Source organism: Schistocerca nitens, chromosome 7, assembly GCF_023898315.1.
Source record: "Schistocerca nitens isolate TAMUIC-IGC-003100 chromosome 7, iqSchNite1.1, whole genome shotgun sequence".
NCBI lineage: Eukaryota > Metazoa > Arthropoda > Insecta > Orthoptera > Acrididae > Schistocerca > Schistocerca nitens.
In genome coordinates, this window is record NC_064620.1 from 438,710,133 (window position 1) to 438,728,720 (window position 18,588).

Here is an 18,588-nt window from a genome sequence, read left to right on the forward strand (position 1 = left end):
AACTGAAATAGCAAGCCAAGGCCCACCAAACCAATGCAAGATGCAACGGCGAAACAAATCAAAAGTTAAGCCATTGAAAAAGAATACAAACAGTGTCACTAAAGAGGTGGGCAGAAGGTAAACATACTAGTTATGTAGCCCCCGCATCGATGTGTGCATCGTATAACCAATTTAAGTATGCTCAAATGGAATGGCAACATAATGTTACCACCACATTAAGGGTAAATTCAAGAATAGTTTAGGGCATCTGAGTATTTTTACCTGTTCTAAAGTGTTAAGCAGATGTCCCCTTTGGTTCACTATGTAAAATTTTTAGAGTTTTGGAAATATTACCAATAGAATGTCCCTCATCATGTAGGCATACACAGAGTGCTGTATCAGAGTTCTTCCTCTCAGGGTGTTCTTTAAGTCTAACCTTAAAACATCTGCCCATCTGGCCACCTATTTTACTGGGCAGGTCGCAAGAAATCCTATACATGCCAGTACCATTAACGGAGGCAGATCTTGACATGTGTCTCGTGGAGGCACCAAGACTCTTAAGAATGAAAAAAACATGTATAACATTCTATGCATGCAGTGCTTTGCCAGCTCCTTCATTTGTTTTACCAACATAAAGGATCCTGTGGTATATTGTATGATCTGGCTCACATTCCAGTGTTAAAGTAATTAATTGTTCAGAGTTGGTACCAAGTGAGGTGATGCAGTGATTAGCACAATGGACTTGCTTCCAGGAGGATGATGGTTCAAGCCCACGTCTGGCCATCCTGATTTAGGTTTTTTGTGGTTTTCCTAAATAGCTTCAGACAATTGCTGGGATAGTTCCTTTGAAAGTTTATGGCGGACTTCCTTACCCATCTTTCCCTAATCCGATTGGGCCCGATGACATCGCTGTTTGGTCCCCTCCCCCAAACCAACCAACCAACCAACTTTCATAGTTGGTAATAATGTGCCCATTACCAGTCTTATTCATTCTTTTTGTAATAATTTTTCTGTTAATGAGCTCTGTGTTGTAACCATTGCTATAGGCAGTGTGCTGTATGATTTTTAATTGGCTATCAAAAGATTCATGACTAAGTGAAACACTATGCAGACTTCAAAGTAATTACCTGATGGGTGTCATGTTGCAAGAATGGAGATGATTCGAATCATTGTGAATGACCAAGTCAGCAGTGGTATTCCTTCCATATACAGGGTGAGTCAAAAGGAAAGGTACATGCTTTGAGGCGTGATAGTACTAGTGACTCTGAACAAAAAACTTCATGTTGACATATGCTCTATTGTGAATGGTTTCTGAAATAGAACACGTTTAATACCACTTTTGTAAGTTTTTCTTGTATAACTCAAAAAGCGCACCCACCAACAAAAAAGTGTCTCTCTACACAATTAAACTAAATTAAATTTTTTAGAAAAAAATGTCCTATATTTTTTTGTCTAGGACAAGAACTTGCTTGAAGTGATTGCGACAATATCGGAAATCTTGTGTTACGCGCTTGTAGTGTAGTTCAGGTCCTTTTTGTGGTCAGTTTGAGGCAGTTTTACAACTTGATAGATCCCCAAGTGTCCTGTTTCAAAATATTCATTTCGATGTCCTCTATATTACTGTGGTACGTTGTAAACAACGACAATGAATAATACAGAAAATAAATAGAAATGTACATTAAAAGTGTTCTGTGTCGGAAACCATTCAGAATAGGGCATATGTCCACATCAAGTTTTTTGTTCAGAATCACTAATGGTATCACGCGTCAAAACACTTGCCTTTCCTCCGGACTCACCCTGTATATCATTCTTAATTTGGTCCCGTCTAATTTAATCAGCAGATCAAGGTAAGGGACTTTCTCTCAACAATTATCCTGTATGGTGAACTGAATACAGGCATGTTGCATATTTTAGAGTATCTACAAATGGAGGACAATCTTTCTTAGTACCCTGGTGGTCCACATAGCAGTTCCGGCTTACTATTTTATTAGTGAACTGAGGAAGCCATGTCTAAGTTTGATGTTTAAAATGAGTCATAAAAATTTTAGCCAGACAATATGCTAGAGGTGATGCCATAGCAAAACCATGTTGTTGTTAGTAATACAGATCAGCAAATCTGAAATAATTATTATAAATAACTACCATCATTAACTGTAGTATATCCCTTATTTCATCACGTGGTCTGCCACTGTGTTTGCGTAAGTTCAGTGCAACCAAGTTAATGACCTATTCCTTGGGGACATTAGTATTTATATTCTTAATTTCCAGAGACACAATATAGGTTCCAAGCAGAATGTTAATTTCATTCAGTATATTGTTAATATGTTCTCAGTTTTTGACGTTATGATTGACAGGATGCAGATAATGTGGATTCAGATATTTTGCCACATGTATAAATTTTTTTTTCTTCAGTACTTGTCCTGATTGACTGAGTGTATTATAGGCATAACCTAGGATTATTTGGCAAGAGCAACTTCTTACAAACAGACCAAGAAAAACCTTTGTGTCCTTTTTCCTACTGAGTTTGCAAAGATGTCACTCTTACCTGTGAGGCTTGGGGCACACTGAAGACTAGCTTAATGATCCATACGCCAAATTTGCTGGTAAGGCCTTTTGTCAGTGTATGTAGTGAACCAGGACATGATACTTGGGGGATGGGCTGCCAATGCCCACTTATCATGGCACTATTTGTATCATCTTTCCATGGCTTAACTTTTGACTTGGTTTTGTGATTGTCAGGTCACTTTAACATCTGCGTGGTACATGAAATGCTTTTAACACCTACTTTTTTTTTTACCGAAGTTCCCCTATCTATTAATGCTTACTATCATATTTACATCAGATTAGTTCTACATTTTGCTATTGCTTCTCGCATTTTTTTGGTAGCTCTTGGACCACTGTGTTGGTTCTCTAGGTTTCAGTGCATGTACCACTGTGCAAACTTCCTAGGCTGGGGATTGCGTATTCTGTCTATATGACACTAGCGTAGCAGGTCGATACTTGAGAAAATGTCTCCTGTATATCTGGCAAGCTTGTTGTCAGTTGTGGGGTGATTTCATGTTTAGGATGCTGGATCTTATTCAGCTATTCCTGTTTCTAGAGCTAGATCATGGTTATTTTACTCATGACTGTTGCGTAATTTGTGATTCCAATGTTTTGTTGAAAAATAGGAGACTTTTATTATTTACCCTTATGAAATTTTAAATACATGATGTACTGAAAGGTCCATACATCTCACATTCCAGTCAGAATTTTATTAGTTTGGTGTATTTTTTGAGATAGTTCTAATTATGGTTATTGTAGCCTCTTTAAATCAATAGTTTGTTACCTGAAGATCTGCCTGTCATTTTGACAGAAATGTCGCAGTTTTCATCAATTCAAAATTTTCCATTTATTAATTATAATTCCTCTTTGTCTGTTTCTTGTTTTTCAAGGTATCTGTGGTTTTTCAGCCATGCTGGATCTTCTCTCTGTTCAACAGCCATGCCATTTAATGCTGACTCTACTCACATTCCTTTATAGCTGGGTTGTGACTGTTTGTGATTTACAGTTCTCCATGGCCACCTCTGATGCTAGCATGTAGATCCCTTTTGTGAGCTTAAGCAGCTTTTTGCATTCGACAAAAGCTTCACAGTTTAACTAAGCATGTAGATCAACAACTGGAAGTCTTCTTGTTGATGATGGTGGGGTGCTAGTGTCTTCAACAGCAGACCAAACATTATTATGTATGCTTGTTGAAATAGCTTTGTCAGTCTGAATACCTGATCCTCCACAATCTGTTACTGCTTGTGATGCATGCAAGATGTCTCATCCTAAAATAACATTGATGAGTTTCTGGTAAAACAACAGTTTTAAGGGCTGTGTTCTGTCATTGGTAATTATCCTTGCAATAAATGTTCCTGTCGCTGAGCATTTTTCCCATTTGTAACTATTAGCGCACACTATTTTGTACTACAAAAGATAGTCTCGTTTCAGTAGCAATGATAATCTTTTGACATTACAGAAAAGAAAGCCTATGAGTCAGCTATCACCCAGATAGGTTGGCTACTCAAGACGACATAATTGAGGTTTCCAGACATCTTGGTGATTGGTGGCCATGGAGAATTTTCCTCTGTGGTGGCATCAGCTGCATAGATGGTCACCTCGCTTAGTTTTCCTGAATTTGGTGACTAGGTGAGCAGCTGGTACCTCTGTACAGCAACAGGGAAAGGCTATGACATATTGGAGAGTGACCTCATCCAGGATACAATGACAGGCTGCATCCCACAGGTTGACAGCCATCACCTGCAGTTGAGTGGGGTGAATAGAACTGTTGTGGTGATGACATCTGGCCACCTAATAGTTAACTTCTCTTTTTTCCATGCACAACATGTCGTGGACATCCACCGTGTAAACATAAAGGCATGTTTTCCCTGTCCTACAAAGTACTTTCCTTCTGCAGGGCACTGTCCTTGATGGAAGGATTAGTTGTACAATCTTTGTTCGGGTGCCGGGTTGTCGTCGTCATCATTTGATGCGATGGCAGAGTTCATTCGTCATGACGTATTCAACTGGTGACAGATGTTGGCACTAAAGGGCGATATGCACTTCTTCAGTATTACCTATTACTGATGTATTATGTCAACATTCATGACTGATATCTCTTGTGAACACAGACTGTTCTGTCTGTCATAAAATGTTGCATCTCTTCTCTTACAATCTGGTGTATGAGAGAAGTGTGGTCATAGTGGTCTTCCACAACTGGAACCACATTTGCAAGTTGGTTCATACCACTTTCTTCTCTTTTCTGTTGCATTTCCTGAATGTGCTGGCACCACTTGATGAATTCCTCAGTTGTGACATTCCATACGAGGAGAGCTTGGTATATGTTTTCTGCAACTTGTTTAATTAAGTGTGAGATTTTGTCAGCTTCTGTCATATTCATATCCACCTTCTGGATAGGGTCCAAACATTTTGTATGTAGAACTGTGTCATTTCCCCATTGAACCACTGTTGGGCTGTGCTGTTCAAGTAAAAAGTACACATTTGCAAACATATCATGTCATCCCACCTTCTGTATTTGGTGACTGGGTTGAATCCTTTCCAACTGTTTCATCAAGCTCTGAGCAGCATCTCTGGAAACACTCATGAGTACCTGTTGTGCAACTGACTTCCTGATGATTTAGAATGCATTTGTCTCCTAAATATATGAATTGTGGGAATGATGATTGAATCCTCGTTCCTTTCCATGTACTCTACAGTTTTTACATTGTCTAATTAGAGCCACGGTGATGTAGGTGTTTTGAAGTACCTGGCATCTCCACCAAATGATGTCACATCATAACCCAGAATAAAATCTAAATCAGGAGCAGGGTCATCATGAAGTACAACACTTAGCACTGAAAGCATGCTTGTTGTTAAAAGTGATGTACAGCCGTAATGAAACAGAACTGAATTGCACAGAGAAAGCTACTATACAAACATCAGATATTCTAGAATATACAAACGTAAGAAATTTTGAGAATCTATGAGAAATGATAAATACCAAATAATAACTAATTGCTGTTAGTTGGGTTTGAACTGGTGGCCCACACATGCCAGACAGTGGTGCTAACCTGCATTCCACAGTGCGAACATCACAGTTCACAGCATTATAATAGTAAAGATACTGTTTTTCAACTGTTATATTTATATACATTTTTATGCACATTTCAGAATGTGCAGTGGTATCATTATTTGAAGGAAATGTCACTACTCAATACCCTGTTTATAAATAATCTGTGCTACTGTGAAAAGTCACGTTGGTGTGAAATTTTTTGAAGGATTCGGTAACACAATGACCTAGTTGCATGGTACACAGTAGCGTCTTTTCTCAGTGGTCTCTGTAGTTCCTGCAACTTTTCTAACAGGCACTGTATCTTCTGGTGTGATTTTACTTCTCTTCTGGTGGTGACAGTTATGGAAATAATATTTTCTGTGTATACCTGCACTTGAAATGCTGGATGTGTGTGTTTAATAAAGCCAATCGTCCTTTCTGAGAAGTATACAAAATTTTAAACCGTTTAAAGTTTATGAACAACGTTGGCATGCACAACTGCTATTATAAACCTAGGGAAGCAAAAATTTTCCCACCATTTTAATCTGTTTAAAGGTTGCATAATGGCACAACATCTGTATTGGGGGGAAAATCATAGTCTAGTAAAAGTCAAACTTCACTACTTCAACAAATCAGACCTGAATTTACAGTGACATGTGAAATTATCTTGTGTTTACAATACATATGGCTCATATTTCTGTTTCATTAGTTTTTTATGTAGTAGTCCTGAGAAAACCTGCCCTGTTATTAGTAATTGTTTCGAATCCAAAGCATTCTTTTTCCACAGTTCAGTGACTGCAGGACTCCACTGTGTTCTTGCACATGTCAGAACACAGGAAGGTTTCATAGAGTAATACAGCACAGCTGTTGATGCAGAGTGAAACAACCTTCAACACTTCAAGCACGATTGTGGTTCATGTATCTTTGGCACAATTCTCAAGTCTTGACGTGTGTGGGTGGTGTGTTGGGGCAGTTCACACTGCTATCCCATAATTATGAGAAATGCAACTACCTTTAGCCAAAAAACTGCTCTCACAACCTATGAACTCAAAATACACAAAAACAATCATATACCTTCAGAGTGAAGAAAATGACATGCACATCTTTAGGATTTAAAGTTAAAACACAGCCAAATGAGTTTAGTTCATCCGTCAATCCAATGTGTGTGAAATGTAAACATTGCACTTGGTGATGTCACAACAACTAAATTTTTGATTGAAACTATATAAAATTCTTCTATATTTTTAGGTGAAACATTAAGTACCAGTTTCACGACTAAATGTCAATCCTATGTTCCTAAGAATCAGTGGCTAGTTTTCTTGAATACCATTCATGGATGTAAGAGCATGCAGCTAGAACAAATAGCTCTCTTTTGATGCAGGAAGATGTGATAGTTATCTTCAGCACATAAACAAATAGAGGAAGATTGTAAACAAATTAGGAGTGAAGGTAACAACTCATCAAATAGTAGAGGTGTTGAGTCGTAGACAGTGAAGTGGGGTTTGGGAATGACATTTTCCACTCCATGCACTATCTGTCACATGGGTGTGATGTATGCCAATTGTTACCTTACAAATATCTTGCGGTTGCTGTTCCTGAAGTTATTCAGATAGTAGACCTGCTATGCTGTACCACTAAACCTTGTTGTAAGAGTTTATTACCTTTTGCATTGGGCAGGTGCTGAGAGCTACAAGCTATCCAAACTAATAAAAAGATGTTGTCACTTTTGTGGTAACTGTTCTGTATTTTAAGCATACTGTTTCCGCTGTACAACTTCATTTACAATTGAGGATTAAACAGATCTCTCATAACTGGCAGTTCAGCATGTTGTAACTTATGTACTAATTTGACATTACAAAATGGCAGATTACTTATATTCTTCAGATGTTGTGGCACTGACATTATTGCCGAGGTCATTTGTTTCATGACTTCCAAGGCACTGGCAAGCCATGAGGCCAGAGCGTAAGCGACCTCCACAGCAAGTGGGTGTGCACACTCCCCATCACACCTTGTTGATGTGTCAATGTTTTGAGCTGACACCTTTTACACACCATATGCACTTATGGCAAACCAGAACATATACAGTGGGATGTTCCATGCTTAGCAAAACCCTTAACAATGTTCTCAGTTTCCATGAACATCTTCTGTCGGCCTGAGTAGTTAGAAGTGGTACATATTATCCCATAACATTGACATGTTATGCCATAACAGTCAGTCTTGTTTGTGTGCCCATCAGCAACTCAGTCGCTCTGCTGTTTGTTGAGTTGTTAACCTTTGTTCCTAAATTATTTACATTTTACCAAGACTTTCTATGGCCGTATTTGAAGAGGAAGATTAATATACATCAAATCTGAAATTGATGGTTCTTCTCCTTCTTTCTTGAAGAGCTGTTCTTATCCTGTTTTTCATTCATGAAAAAGTGTAACTCTTATTAGTAATGCAACTGCATATGCAAAACCATTCCACCATATGCCCCAAGCCACTGGAGTTGGCAGCCATATGTGCACGAGATGTGCTTGCTTGTGTGAATGAATGGTGTGTATTGCTCTTTTTCCTACAAAGGCTGTGGCTGAAAGCTTATGTGTAAGTGTCTCTCAATTGCGACTGTCTGCAACTTAACATGTTATCTTTACGTTAGGTAGCACTCTGTCTTTTCCTACATTGTTGGATTTAATGTACAGAATTGTTATTGCATGGAGAGATGTACCAAATGCTTTGAAATGACTATAAATGATTGACACGATTTTGTACCTTTTCTAATTAGTTATTTATTTCTTTGTAAAAGCATCTTTCACTGTAAAATAGATATTTCAAAATTGATCTTATCTGTAACTGGCCTACCAAGCAAGATGAGACAAAGATTGAGAGACTTGATTTGCAGTTGGAATTAGACAAATTCTGTGAAAGTTCCTTGACAATTTGACTGCCGTTTCCTTCCCATTTTTGTCCAATGTAAACCTTTTCTTAGCCCCTAATATCTTCAGAGAGATACAGAATCTCCTAATATTCATTAATGTGAGGGTTGAAACTTAAATAGTGGCAACTATTTATTCACAACCGATACAAAATTGTTACATGTTTGCACCTGTTACTGTCCTTCAAATTAGTCCCCAGCTTTGTGTAGAACCCGTTGCCAATGATGTGGAAGGCATAGTATACAGTTAGCAGAGCCTGTTCTGTTGATAGTGTAAATGGAGCGGTCTACTGCGTGTTGAATCTCTGGAACCATTCTGAAGCGAATGCCAAGAAATGGTTCCTTCATCTTCGGAATCGAATCAAATCAAAGTCACAAGGACTTAAGTCCGGAGAGTATGGTGGACGGTACAGCACTTCCCAGTCCCATTGACCGAACAGAGCAGCCACAGCCACAGCTTGCGCTGTATGCGCCCGCACATTGTCGTGCAAAATGATAAGTGGCTTACACAGAAAGTGTCGCCACTTCTTTCGCAAAGCTGGTTGCAGGTGATGCTCCAAAAACAAACAATAATACTGTGCATTGATGGTGTGCCGTGGAGGAACATAATGCGTTGGATAACACCATCACAATTGTATATAAGAATCACCATAACTATAGCCACTCCATTCGCACCATCAACAGAACAGACTCTGCTGACGGTATACTATGCCTTCCACATCGCTGGTAATGGGTTCTACTCGATGCTGGTGACAACTTTGAAGGACTGTAACAGGTGCAAACATGTAACTCTTTTGTATCAGTTGTGAATAAATAGTTGCCACTATTTAAGTTTCAACCCTACTATTTGGAGGGAAGCGATCTTCAAATCCCCATCAGGATATTAAACTCCTAAGCTTCTTTCCTCCCTGTAAATGACTTCATAATATTAATTCAATGAACCACAGTTTATGAATAGTATTTTCTAACTTTAAAAATTATTTGTAGCCTAAGTTGAGAATTCTCTTTCTAGTTGAAGACAAATAGTAAGTGAAGATTTTTTTGTGGAAAGCCGCAGATTGAACCTTTCCCACACAACTAGAAAAAAGTAAATACTAGTGTTAAGGTTTCCTCCTAATTGCTTTAATTTATACTATGTGTTCTATTTTGCAGTTGATGAAACAAATGAGCTCAACAGACACACCATTAGGAACACTGAGTTTACTTCAACAGAAGCAGAAAGAAACTCAGTCAGCATTTGTTGTCCTCAGTGGAAGCAAACAGGCGTAAGTTTATTGATACTTTTTTAATGATGCAATAAATATTGGCTTCCTGCATTCACGTTCTCATAAATCTGTTTATTTTCAGGACATCTATTTCAAAGACATTGAAGAAGCATTAGTTTTCAAAGGAGCCTTGTCAATAAGTGGACTAGAGACATTTTCATTTGGTGGTGCACTTTTGAAATGGAACATTATTGTCATTTTGTGATATACATAATTATTGACATTCATCTTTTGGTGACCATTTCACCATTATTTTAGAGTCCTAAAAATTGTAAATAGTATAATTAAAAGATGGAATTTAGTGGTGTAGGAAATTGTAATCAGTGTTACTTGACTGGTTGGAAAGAGAATTATGTGCAGTCTTCATTTCATTTCATTGCATTTCACCATTTATTGACCATTGTATTTTAGCAATGCTGATATATATTGTTTTCTTACTTTGTGATATTACATTCTCAAGTATAAAGTTGTAATCAATTAGTTGGTTTATTTATTTGCCAAATTCCTACTATTGACAGCATTTGATACTGGAATCCATCATGACCACTGATAGAGAATGTGCTGCAGAGAGCCATAAGAACAACAGAGGTTAATGATTTTCCACAGTCTCTGATATTTAAAAATGCGAACCCTTAATAGAGTACACGCGTTCCAAATTACCCCTAAACTTCTAGATTAATCAATATGCACCAGAATCTGAGAGGGGTCAGACAGTAAGGAATGATGAAAAATGCAAGATACTATTTGTAGTCACAAGAGAGTGAAGAGGTGGTCATCCAGATATAAGAGAGAAGATAAAGTGAGAGAAACTGTAAGAATGTGTTGGAGACTTACCTGAAAGGAAGGATCTGTGGGAAGGTTAAAAAATGTAAGAAATAAATAGTATTATATTCAAAATAAGGAATTGTCAGTAAGGGAATGATGAAATAAGAGGAAAAGGAGTCATTCTTGTAACTGAAATAAATAACAGGATGCAAGTGGACTTCTGGACAATAATAGGTTAGTCAAGATTTGGGATGTAAAAGACAGCAGGAACATAGGATGTGAGTGGCAAACAGCTTCCTTGTACGTAACCAGGCTTTCTGTTCAAAACAATGTCATATGAAAACGTAATCAGGCTCCCTGTTCTAAACAATATCATATGAAAACATAGTTTCTGTTTCAGTATTGTTGCTAAATACACATAAGGATATGCTTGGCCCAGCAGTTGCTCTGGAGGGATAGTTACTGCAGTGTTACTGATTCCGGACAGCAGCTGTAGCATGTGCTCTATGCTGTTACAGTACCTTTCTGAGACTTTATAACATCTGGTACTGAAAAGCAATTTTCTGCTTTGCATTTCTTAAGAGTGTATGTTCTATAAATTATATCTCTTGGCTGTTTATGTAGCATGTCATTTGCTACAAGGAGTGTGATGGGAATAGAGCAAGGTCCGATACCAACCATCTGCTTTGAGTAGGAGCACAGATAATTTTTATTCTGGGAGAGGGTTTCAGTTCTGTTCATGTACATGATGTTCATTGAGATCAATACAAGTAAATGACGTCAAAACACAGTCACTAAAATAAATTTAGAACAGAATTACTTACACAGAAATCCATCAAATTGTATTTTCACATTATCCAGTTGCCAATCCCACAGTATTAAAATATCCTAAAAATCCCAATCTCTGGCGCCATTTGTAACTGTCTTTTTAAAACAAAGTATATAATGTGTGTTGTTCCAAATCCAGTTATATTCTCAAAAACCACCTCAAACAATAATCACCAGAGGTTTTAAGACATACTGTACAGTCAGTATAGGGCCACCCAAAATACTTAAAACATTAGAAATAAGGATCATTACAAATTACCACAGACTGGCTTCGAAAAAATCACAACTATGGCCATTCAAATGCCATACTAAAATAACATGGAATTGTCATAATGTCAGTAATGAAGAGAAAACCTTTATACAAGTAAATAATACAGTCACCTTTAAACTTGTCAATAGGAAAGTTTATATGACATCCGTAACTAGAGCCCCTGACACCCAAAAAGTTCCTAGTGACTCAAAAATGCAATATGCTTCAGCTTCATTCTACTGACCCAAGGTAATATGCTGGTGGCAGATCTTGTTGGTATGTGCAACTCCTTGGCTGGCCGAAACACATGGCGCGAACAACCCACTAGCCGCTGGTGTGACGACAGGTGATGATTTCTTGCTGGTCGCTCAGCAGAGAAGACCAAACTTGGAAATTGGACCCAGCGATGGCACTTACCTCCACTTCTAGTAAATTTCAAGCAGCGAATTCCCGGCCCCTGGTGCACCTCACACTGTACTGAGATTACACTGGCGCGCGAAGCATTTCCATTGTTAGACGGTTTTATTGTTGTTGGTGGGTTCAAAATGACCCACGATTCCAGTTAAGGGTTAAGTATATTGAGTTGCATGACATCTTTCATCTTTGTGCGGGATCTGTAGTATAACATAAAATTCTTTGGAATAGCAAGTTCCACTCTTATCCTCTTAGGCTGATGGAAGATGTTCATGAGAACTGAAAATGTAGTTTAGATGGTTGATAAGGGTAGAAGTCCAATTCTGCACAGACTTATTTTAAGTCTGTGCAGATAAAGTGTAAGTCATATCAGCTCCAGACATCGGCAAGGCACAGCAGTGGCTTTAGCTGTGCTCCGGCTTGTTGTTTGGACGTCATGGCTTGGCAGTGCCTTGAAGGTCGGACAACATGGAGACTCACTCAAAAAACCAGCAGAAACAGCTGAAATATCTTTTTAAGAACTGCCATTTACTTTCAATCGCTAATGTCATAGCTACAGACAAGTCATTTTAAATAGACTGTCATGAGCTACAAGACCTGTTCACCCAGCATTGTAATTACAGGTGTGTATCAAAACCAGTGATCCTATAATGCAGAATATTATCACTAAGCTGTTTACGTCATTTACTGTCTTGGGCAGTTTACAGCTCCGTTCCATCACCAATTCATCACAATAAAATGAAGTAGTCTGAGAGAAAGGTCATGTTGACACTGCATAGCAGGTCTGTGCAGATAATTAGCTTTGAGAACAGTGACTGATTTAAACATTTTCTAGGTGACTGATCATGCTTGAAGTGCTCAACAACATGAGATAATACCACTACACATCTAAATCTAAACAGCTCAAACATTAGTAAAAACCAATTATAAATAACATCACTACCATTTCAGCTATGCATAATTTACAAACATCACAGATCACACAAGTAATTAAGGCAATCACAGATAAAATTTAATAAGAGGCTGCTTACATCCTCCACATTGTAAACTTGTGATGTCACACAGGACATCATGGAACCACGCAGATGGGTGGAATCAGAGCAGGCACTTGACCCAGTGTGAGTACTCATAACAAATGCTGTAGTTCTATGAAGAATAATTCATGGTATTCATTGTTATAATCGTATGTAAGTTCAATGTTGTTGAAGATGGAAGGAAAGCTCACAGAAAGCAACAGAATATTTATTAGCATTTGAGTGTGTCAGATCAGATGTGCAGAGTACATCTAAACTTGTCTACATCTGTTAGTATATTTATACAGTACTTGTTCATTTTTAATTACTGCTTTCCATGTAATTCATATCCTTAATAACTTTGTCTCTTAGAAGTTGTGGTAGTTCAATGTGTCCTTTCCCCCAACTCCATAGAAATTTACATATTTCTTTTTTTTCATTTTATCACATACATTTTTCTTTCTGCTCTCATTTTTCCCTTAATATGTTGTATGTGATAGCTGTAAACCACCACCTTATGCCACTACCATGTTATGTCAGTCTTACCACTAAGAAACAATAGACTCATTGAAATTACTGTCAAAAGCACTGTTTCTTTCCGCTGGCTATTTCAAAATGTTGATTTTTCTTTCTATGGCCAAAATATTTGGTAGTTCAACATAAGTCAGGGTGTATACGACCCGGGACAACCGGGAAAAACCCGGGAATTCTTCGGAATTCCAGGAATTTTTCATATTCTCTAGCAAAGAATATTATTGTATCCTGCTACTGGAGAATGATACTGCAGCAATAAAATATAAACGAGAGGGGTAAAAAATAAAACTTTAGTGGCAAAGGAAATGTGCAATTTACAACAACAAAAAAGTGTGCACGCACAAGCGTCTGCAAATAGCAAAAATATGTCAAAGGTCGTAGGGCGCAGACTAATTCTTCGTAACAATAAACTGCTTGCTATGAGCATGACGTCACAACTGTTCACATTAGGTTCATTTGACCAATTGCCAGCAGTCTGCTGCACATACGCATTTGACTCGCATATAAGCAGTACCTTCTCCCGCTACTTGAAGTTTGGCTGTTAGCTGTATTGGTAGTAGCAGCAAGCAGCCAGATGCAAACGAGAAAAATTTTTCTCGCGCGCCCTAGCTGCCAGATTCATGCTTGCACAGAGTTGTCGTGGGGAGGGGGTTAACCTCCACGTGACCCGTGTTTACGTTAACTGATTTCGCTGCTTCTGTTCGTGTACAGCTCCCACGTCAAATGAAAACAAAACGGATTTCTGTGGCCAGGAGCTATCAGTGAATTAAAATACATTCTCATAATTACGGAGGGCAAAAATATATTATTAATTTCAGTTTTCTGATTTTATTTTATTTCCAAGTTAGTAGCAGTCAAGCATTAATTGCCTTGCAGAACAGTGAAGTTGTTTTTGCAAGTTTGCTAAAAAAATTTGGCTTTATTAATCTTTCCGCAGAGGCAATCATTTTATTTGAAACGAAGTGTTTCATTCTACAGTATTGCCTAGTTCCAACTGTTCTCTGAATTTCAAGTGCACGTTATCTTCTGCCATATATGGCATTATGCCATAATAAAGAACCAAAAATGAGATCGTAGAGCACTGGTACTCCGAGAAAATTTACATCCCAAAAACCACACTGAAAAGCTTAATATGAGATGGGACCTACTTCATTGTGAATCTGGAAAGAGCCAATTTGCACTTCAAGCCGAATTATGCATTTTAGTATGGTTTACGAAATTCCGATGCTCTTTGAAGTATCCTCTAATGCACTGTTTCTTTTATGGTGTAATGTAAGCTCTCTTAGTGCTTTATACACACGAACATACGGGCTTCCTACACCACTGCAGTTGCACACACACAATAATGCCTGTTTTCAGGCGCTCTCTGGCAAGTGGTAAATCGAACCTATTTCTAACAGTCCCCGGATAATATTGCGAACGGTGGTTAGAAAAGCATTACTTTCAAAGTAAATTTATTTTTACGCAAGATGAATTATGTTACGTGTGAGAAAGTGGGATTGATATCTAAATCACAGAGCGTTCGAAACTGAACAGTTTGAGGACCAGCCACTTACAAGTATTTCGAGCCAAGACATTTACGTCATAATTTTAAATTTACTGGCACATTTGTGTGATGTGTCTTAAAGTATAACACACGCAAAAAATATCAATATTACATGTGAAAGCTTAGCTTCTGTTATAGCGTGTTAATCTTAGAGACTAACGTTATATGTGAAAGCTTAGCTTTTCTTGTAGATATACGGTACTGTGTGTATTAATGTAAACCGTTAACTTTTCCTCTTGCGTGTTCGCGCTATGTAACCAGTGATCTTGATATTGGCTGAGTATAACACATGTCGTATGCTCTGAATAGCTGCTGTCATCGGCTGACGAGATCTCGTAGCTTGAGATATGACTCGCTTACAAATGGACATCGCAACCTCGGTTTCAATGCTCCGGAAACTAACGCGCTGTGTTTGGTGCAATTCAAATTTATACTTTCGTAATACGAAAATATGCAGCGTGTATGTTGCTGCAAATCAAAGGTCTTTCCAAAACTTCTCTCCTTTTTTTATTATTAAAAGTCGCTCTAAAACTTCTTTGCCCCATCTCTTCTTTTTTTTTTCCGGGAAGTTCTATGTGATTGTATAAAACGTTAACCATTCTAAGGATTGATAAGTTTTACAGTTCCGATGGAAAAATCTACGGAAAACCTACTGTCACTTAGCACAGAAAAAGTGTATTTTCGCCCGGGAAAAAGCATATTTTTTAAACGAGATATCCGGGAGAAATCCGTGAGTAATCCGGGAATTTTTTTTCCTTGTCCCCGTATACACCCTGTAAGTTTTTAAGTAAGAGGGAATAATTTATATTTTGTTATGGAATGGGAGTTTCAGTTCAGTCCATAAACTTTATTCAGAATTGTTACTGATAGAACCATGGAAAATATCATAGCCTCTTGTCCTTTTGGGCAACTCATCCTATTCTGTGGAACATTTATTTACAAACTAGAAGTTTATATATTTCAAAACATCTGACCCATGCCAGTGTCTGCAAGCATCCTGCAGATAACTTGATTGCCTTATGGTGAGCTGCGTTTGTTGTATTCAAACAAGGCCTTTCTTGCAGCTACACAATAAATGAGATGTAACAATTGTCTTCTGGAACTGTGAGGAATCAGATCCATATGCTTTGCTCTTACAGCTATTTTGCTAAAGAGCCGATCTTTTATTGCACTTGTTTAAGTTGTATAGAGCAGGACAAGAGGAAACAAAAACAAGTTTTAAATATGTGCCACTTTTCAGATCTGTAATAACCAACGAAAATAGTTAAAGTGCGGTGTTACATGCAGTGTAATGCTGTGTGCGAGTGATTGCCATTTATAATTATTATCTCTGACGCAGTCTCTGACTCATATTTTTCCTCATTTGTTTTTATGCTGTTCTGCTGTTTAATTTTCTAGTAAAGGAGTTGTATGAGTTACGGTGTGTTTTTATGTTGCAATTAAGTAAATACAGCTAGTCCCGCAACATTGGTGACCCTGATGTGATGTCTGGCGGTCACTAACGTGAAATTTGATGATCATTCCGTATCATGCCACAATACTAACATCCGTGTTCCATTTCGCCGTAACTCACGATGGCAGACCCACCACCAACTGCAGAAGTGTCTACTGGTGCAGTAATTAATTGCATGACAGTAAAACTGCCACCATTTTGGCAACAGAATCCCGTGCTGTGGTTTGCTCAAGTAGAAAGTCAATTTGTGGTAGCACACATCACCGCAGATGAAACGAAGTACAGTTATGTAGTTGCTGCACTCAATGAAGATATGGCCGCAGAAGTACAAGATATTCTGGCGTCACCATCGAGTACTGATCGTTACACAACCATCAAGAAAGCTCTGATTACCTGGCTCTCGCAGTCCGAGACAAAGAGTTTGGAGAAGCTATTCTGCACAGAGGAGCTAGGTGATTGCCACCATCACAACTACACCGACTGCATACATTAGCGAGCAACGTGATCAGTGACGATATTTTGCAGATTATTTGGCTATTGCGCCTGCCACCCGACTCGCAGAAAATATTGACAGTGTGTGCCAATAATCTGGATGCACCCACGCAAGCTGCAGTCGCATAGTGGAAATGTATCCATACGCATGCATTACAACAGTTTGCTCACAACCTTGGGCAGATAACACTCTCGCCGCACTACAAACACAGGTTGCCTAGCTCACCATGCCAATAGCTGCATTACATACCCAGATGACCAGCCGCTGATCTCATCCCAACTGCTCACAAGGTAAGCATAGCCGCTCACCTTCATAAATAAGAATCTGTTGGTATCACCGACGGTATGGTTCCGAGGTGTGCAAGTGTAAACTGCCGTGTGAACATGGAAACTCAGCAGGAAGTCAGTGATGATGGCCATTGGCTCTCCAGATGGAAGCCGTCGACTGTTTATAATGGAACATAGCACAAAGTTACAGTACATGGTAGACAAAGGTGCTGAGGTGTCAGTCTATCCATCTGCCTGTCTGGCACATTGCAAGTGTGATGACTGCCACCTTTTCGCGGCCAATGATTCCACATTAACAACGTATGGCCATGTGATACTAGTTTTGAACTTGGGCCTGCAGTGCAAATTTGAATGGCAATTTGTCGTAGCAGATGTACACACCCCATACTTGGAGCGGATTTTCAATCATTTTATGGACTCCTTCCTGACCTCCCATCACCGATGGCTTCTTGACACTTGTACCAACCTAGAAAGCCAAGATCAAGTGCGTTGTGTGGAGGACACAGCAGTACGAGTGGTTACTGGTGATTCTCCATTTATAGAGCTCCTCAGACAGTTCCCAGAGATCTCATGCCAGACCCCCACACTAGCACCTGTGCAGCACTCAACAGTCCACTATATTTTGACTACACCTGGGCCACCACTTCATGCTCGACGGCTCCACTTGATACCCCAGAAACTGAAGATAGCTAAGCAGGAATTCTCGTACATGCTAGCACAAGAAATCTGCTGGCCATCGAGCAGTAGTATGTCATCTCCTCTACACATGGTACCAAAGAAGAATAACAAATGGTGTGCATGTGGCGACTGCAGACAGCTCAATGCCAGAACCATTCCAGATTGTCATCCAGTCCCGCATATTGAAGATTTTACTTTCAATGTCCACGGTAAGTGAATCTTTTCTACATTGGACTTAGTTCGTGCGTTTTACCAGATACCAGTGGCACCTGACGACATTGCTGAGACTGCTGTCTGCACGCCATTTGGACTCTTTGAATTTACCCGTATACCTTTTGGATTTTGTAATGCTGCACAAACGTTTCAACGGTTCTTGGATGAAGTGACACGTGACTTAGACTTCTGTTATGTGTATATTGACGATGTTTTGGTCATGTCAAATTCAGAGGCAGAACACCTATCACACTTACGACAGATCTTCCCTCGTTTGCATGCACATGGCCTGCTCCTCAACTCATCAAAGTGCATTTTTGGAGTAGCTGAAGTACAGTTCGTAGGCTACACTATCAACGCTCAAGGCATACGGCCACCACA

General features: G+C 38.9%; 1 protein-coding gene across 1 annotated transcript in view; it reads left to right on the top strand.

Annotated features, from left to right (window-relative positions):
* Positions 1 to 10,213, top strand: part of LOC126195373 (U4/U6.U5 tri-snRNP-associated protein 1) — an 84,120-nt gene extending 73,907 nt beyond the window's left edge. Inside the window, exons 15-16 of the mRNA XM_049933947.1 lie at positions 9,621 to 9,733; positions 9,816 to 10,213. Of these exons, the coding sequence (XP_049789904.1) occupies positions 9,621 to 9,733; positions 9,816 to 9,849 (147 nt within the window). The 3' untranslated portion in view covers positions 9,850 to 10,213. The remainder of the gene's footprint in view (positions 1 to 9,620; positions 9,734 to 9,815) is intronic.
* Positions 10,214 to 18,588: the final 8,375 nt, after the last annotated feature.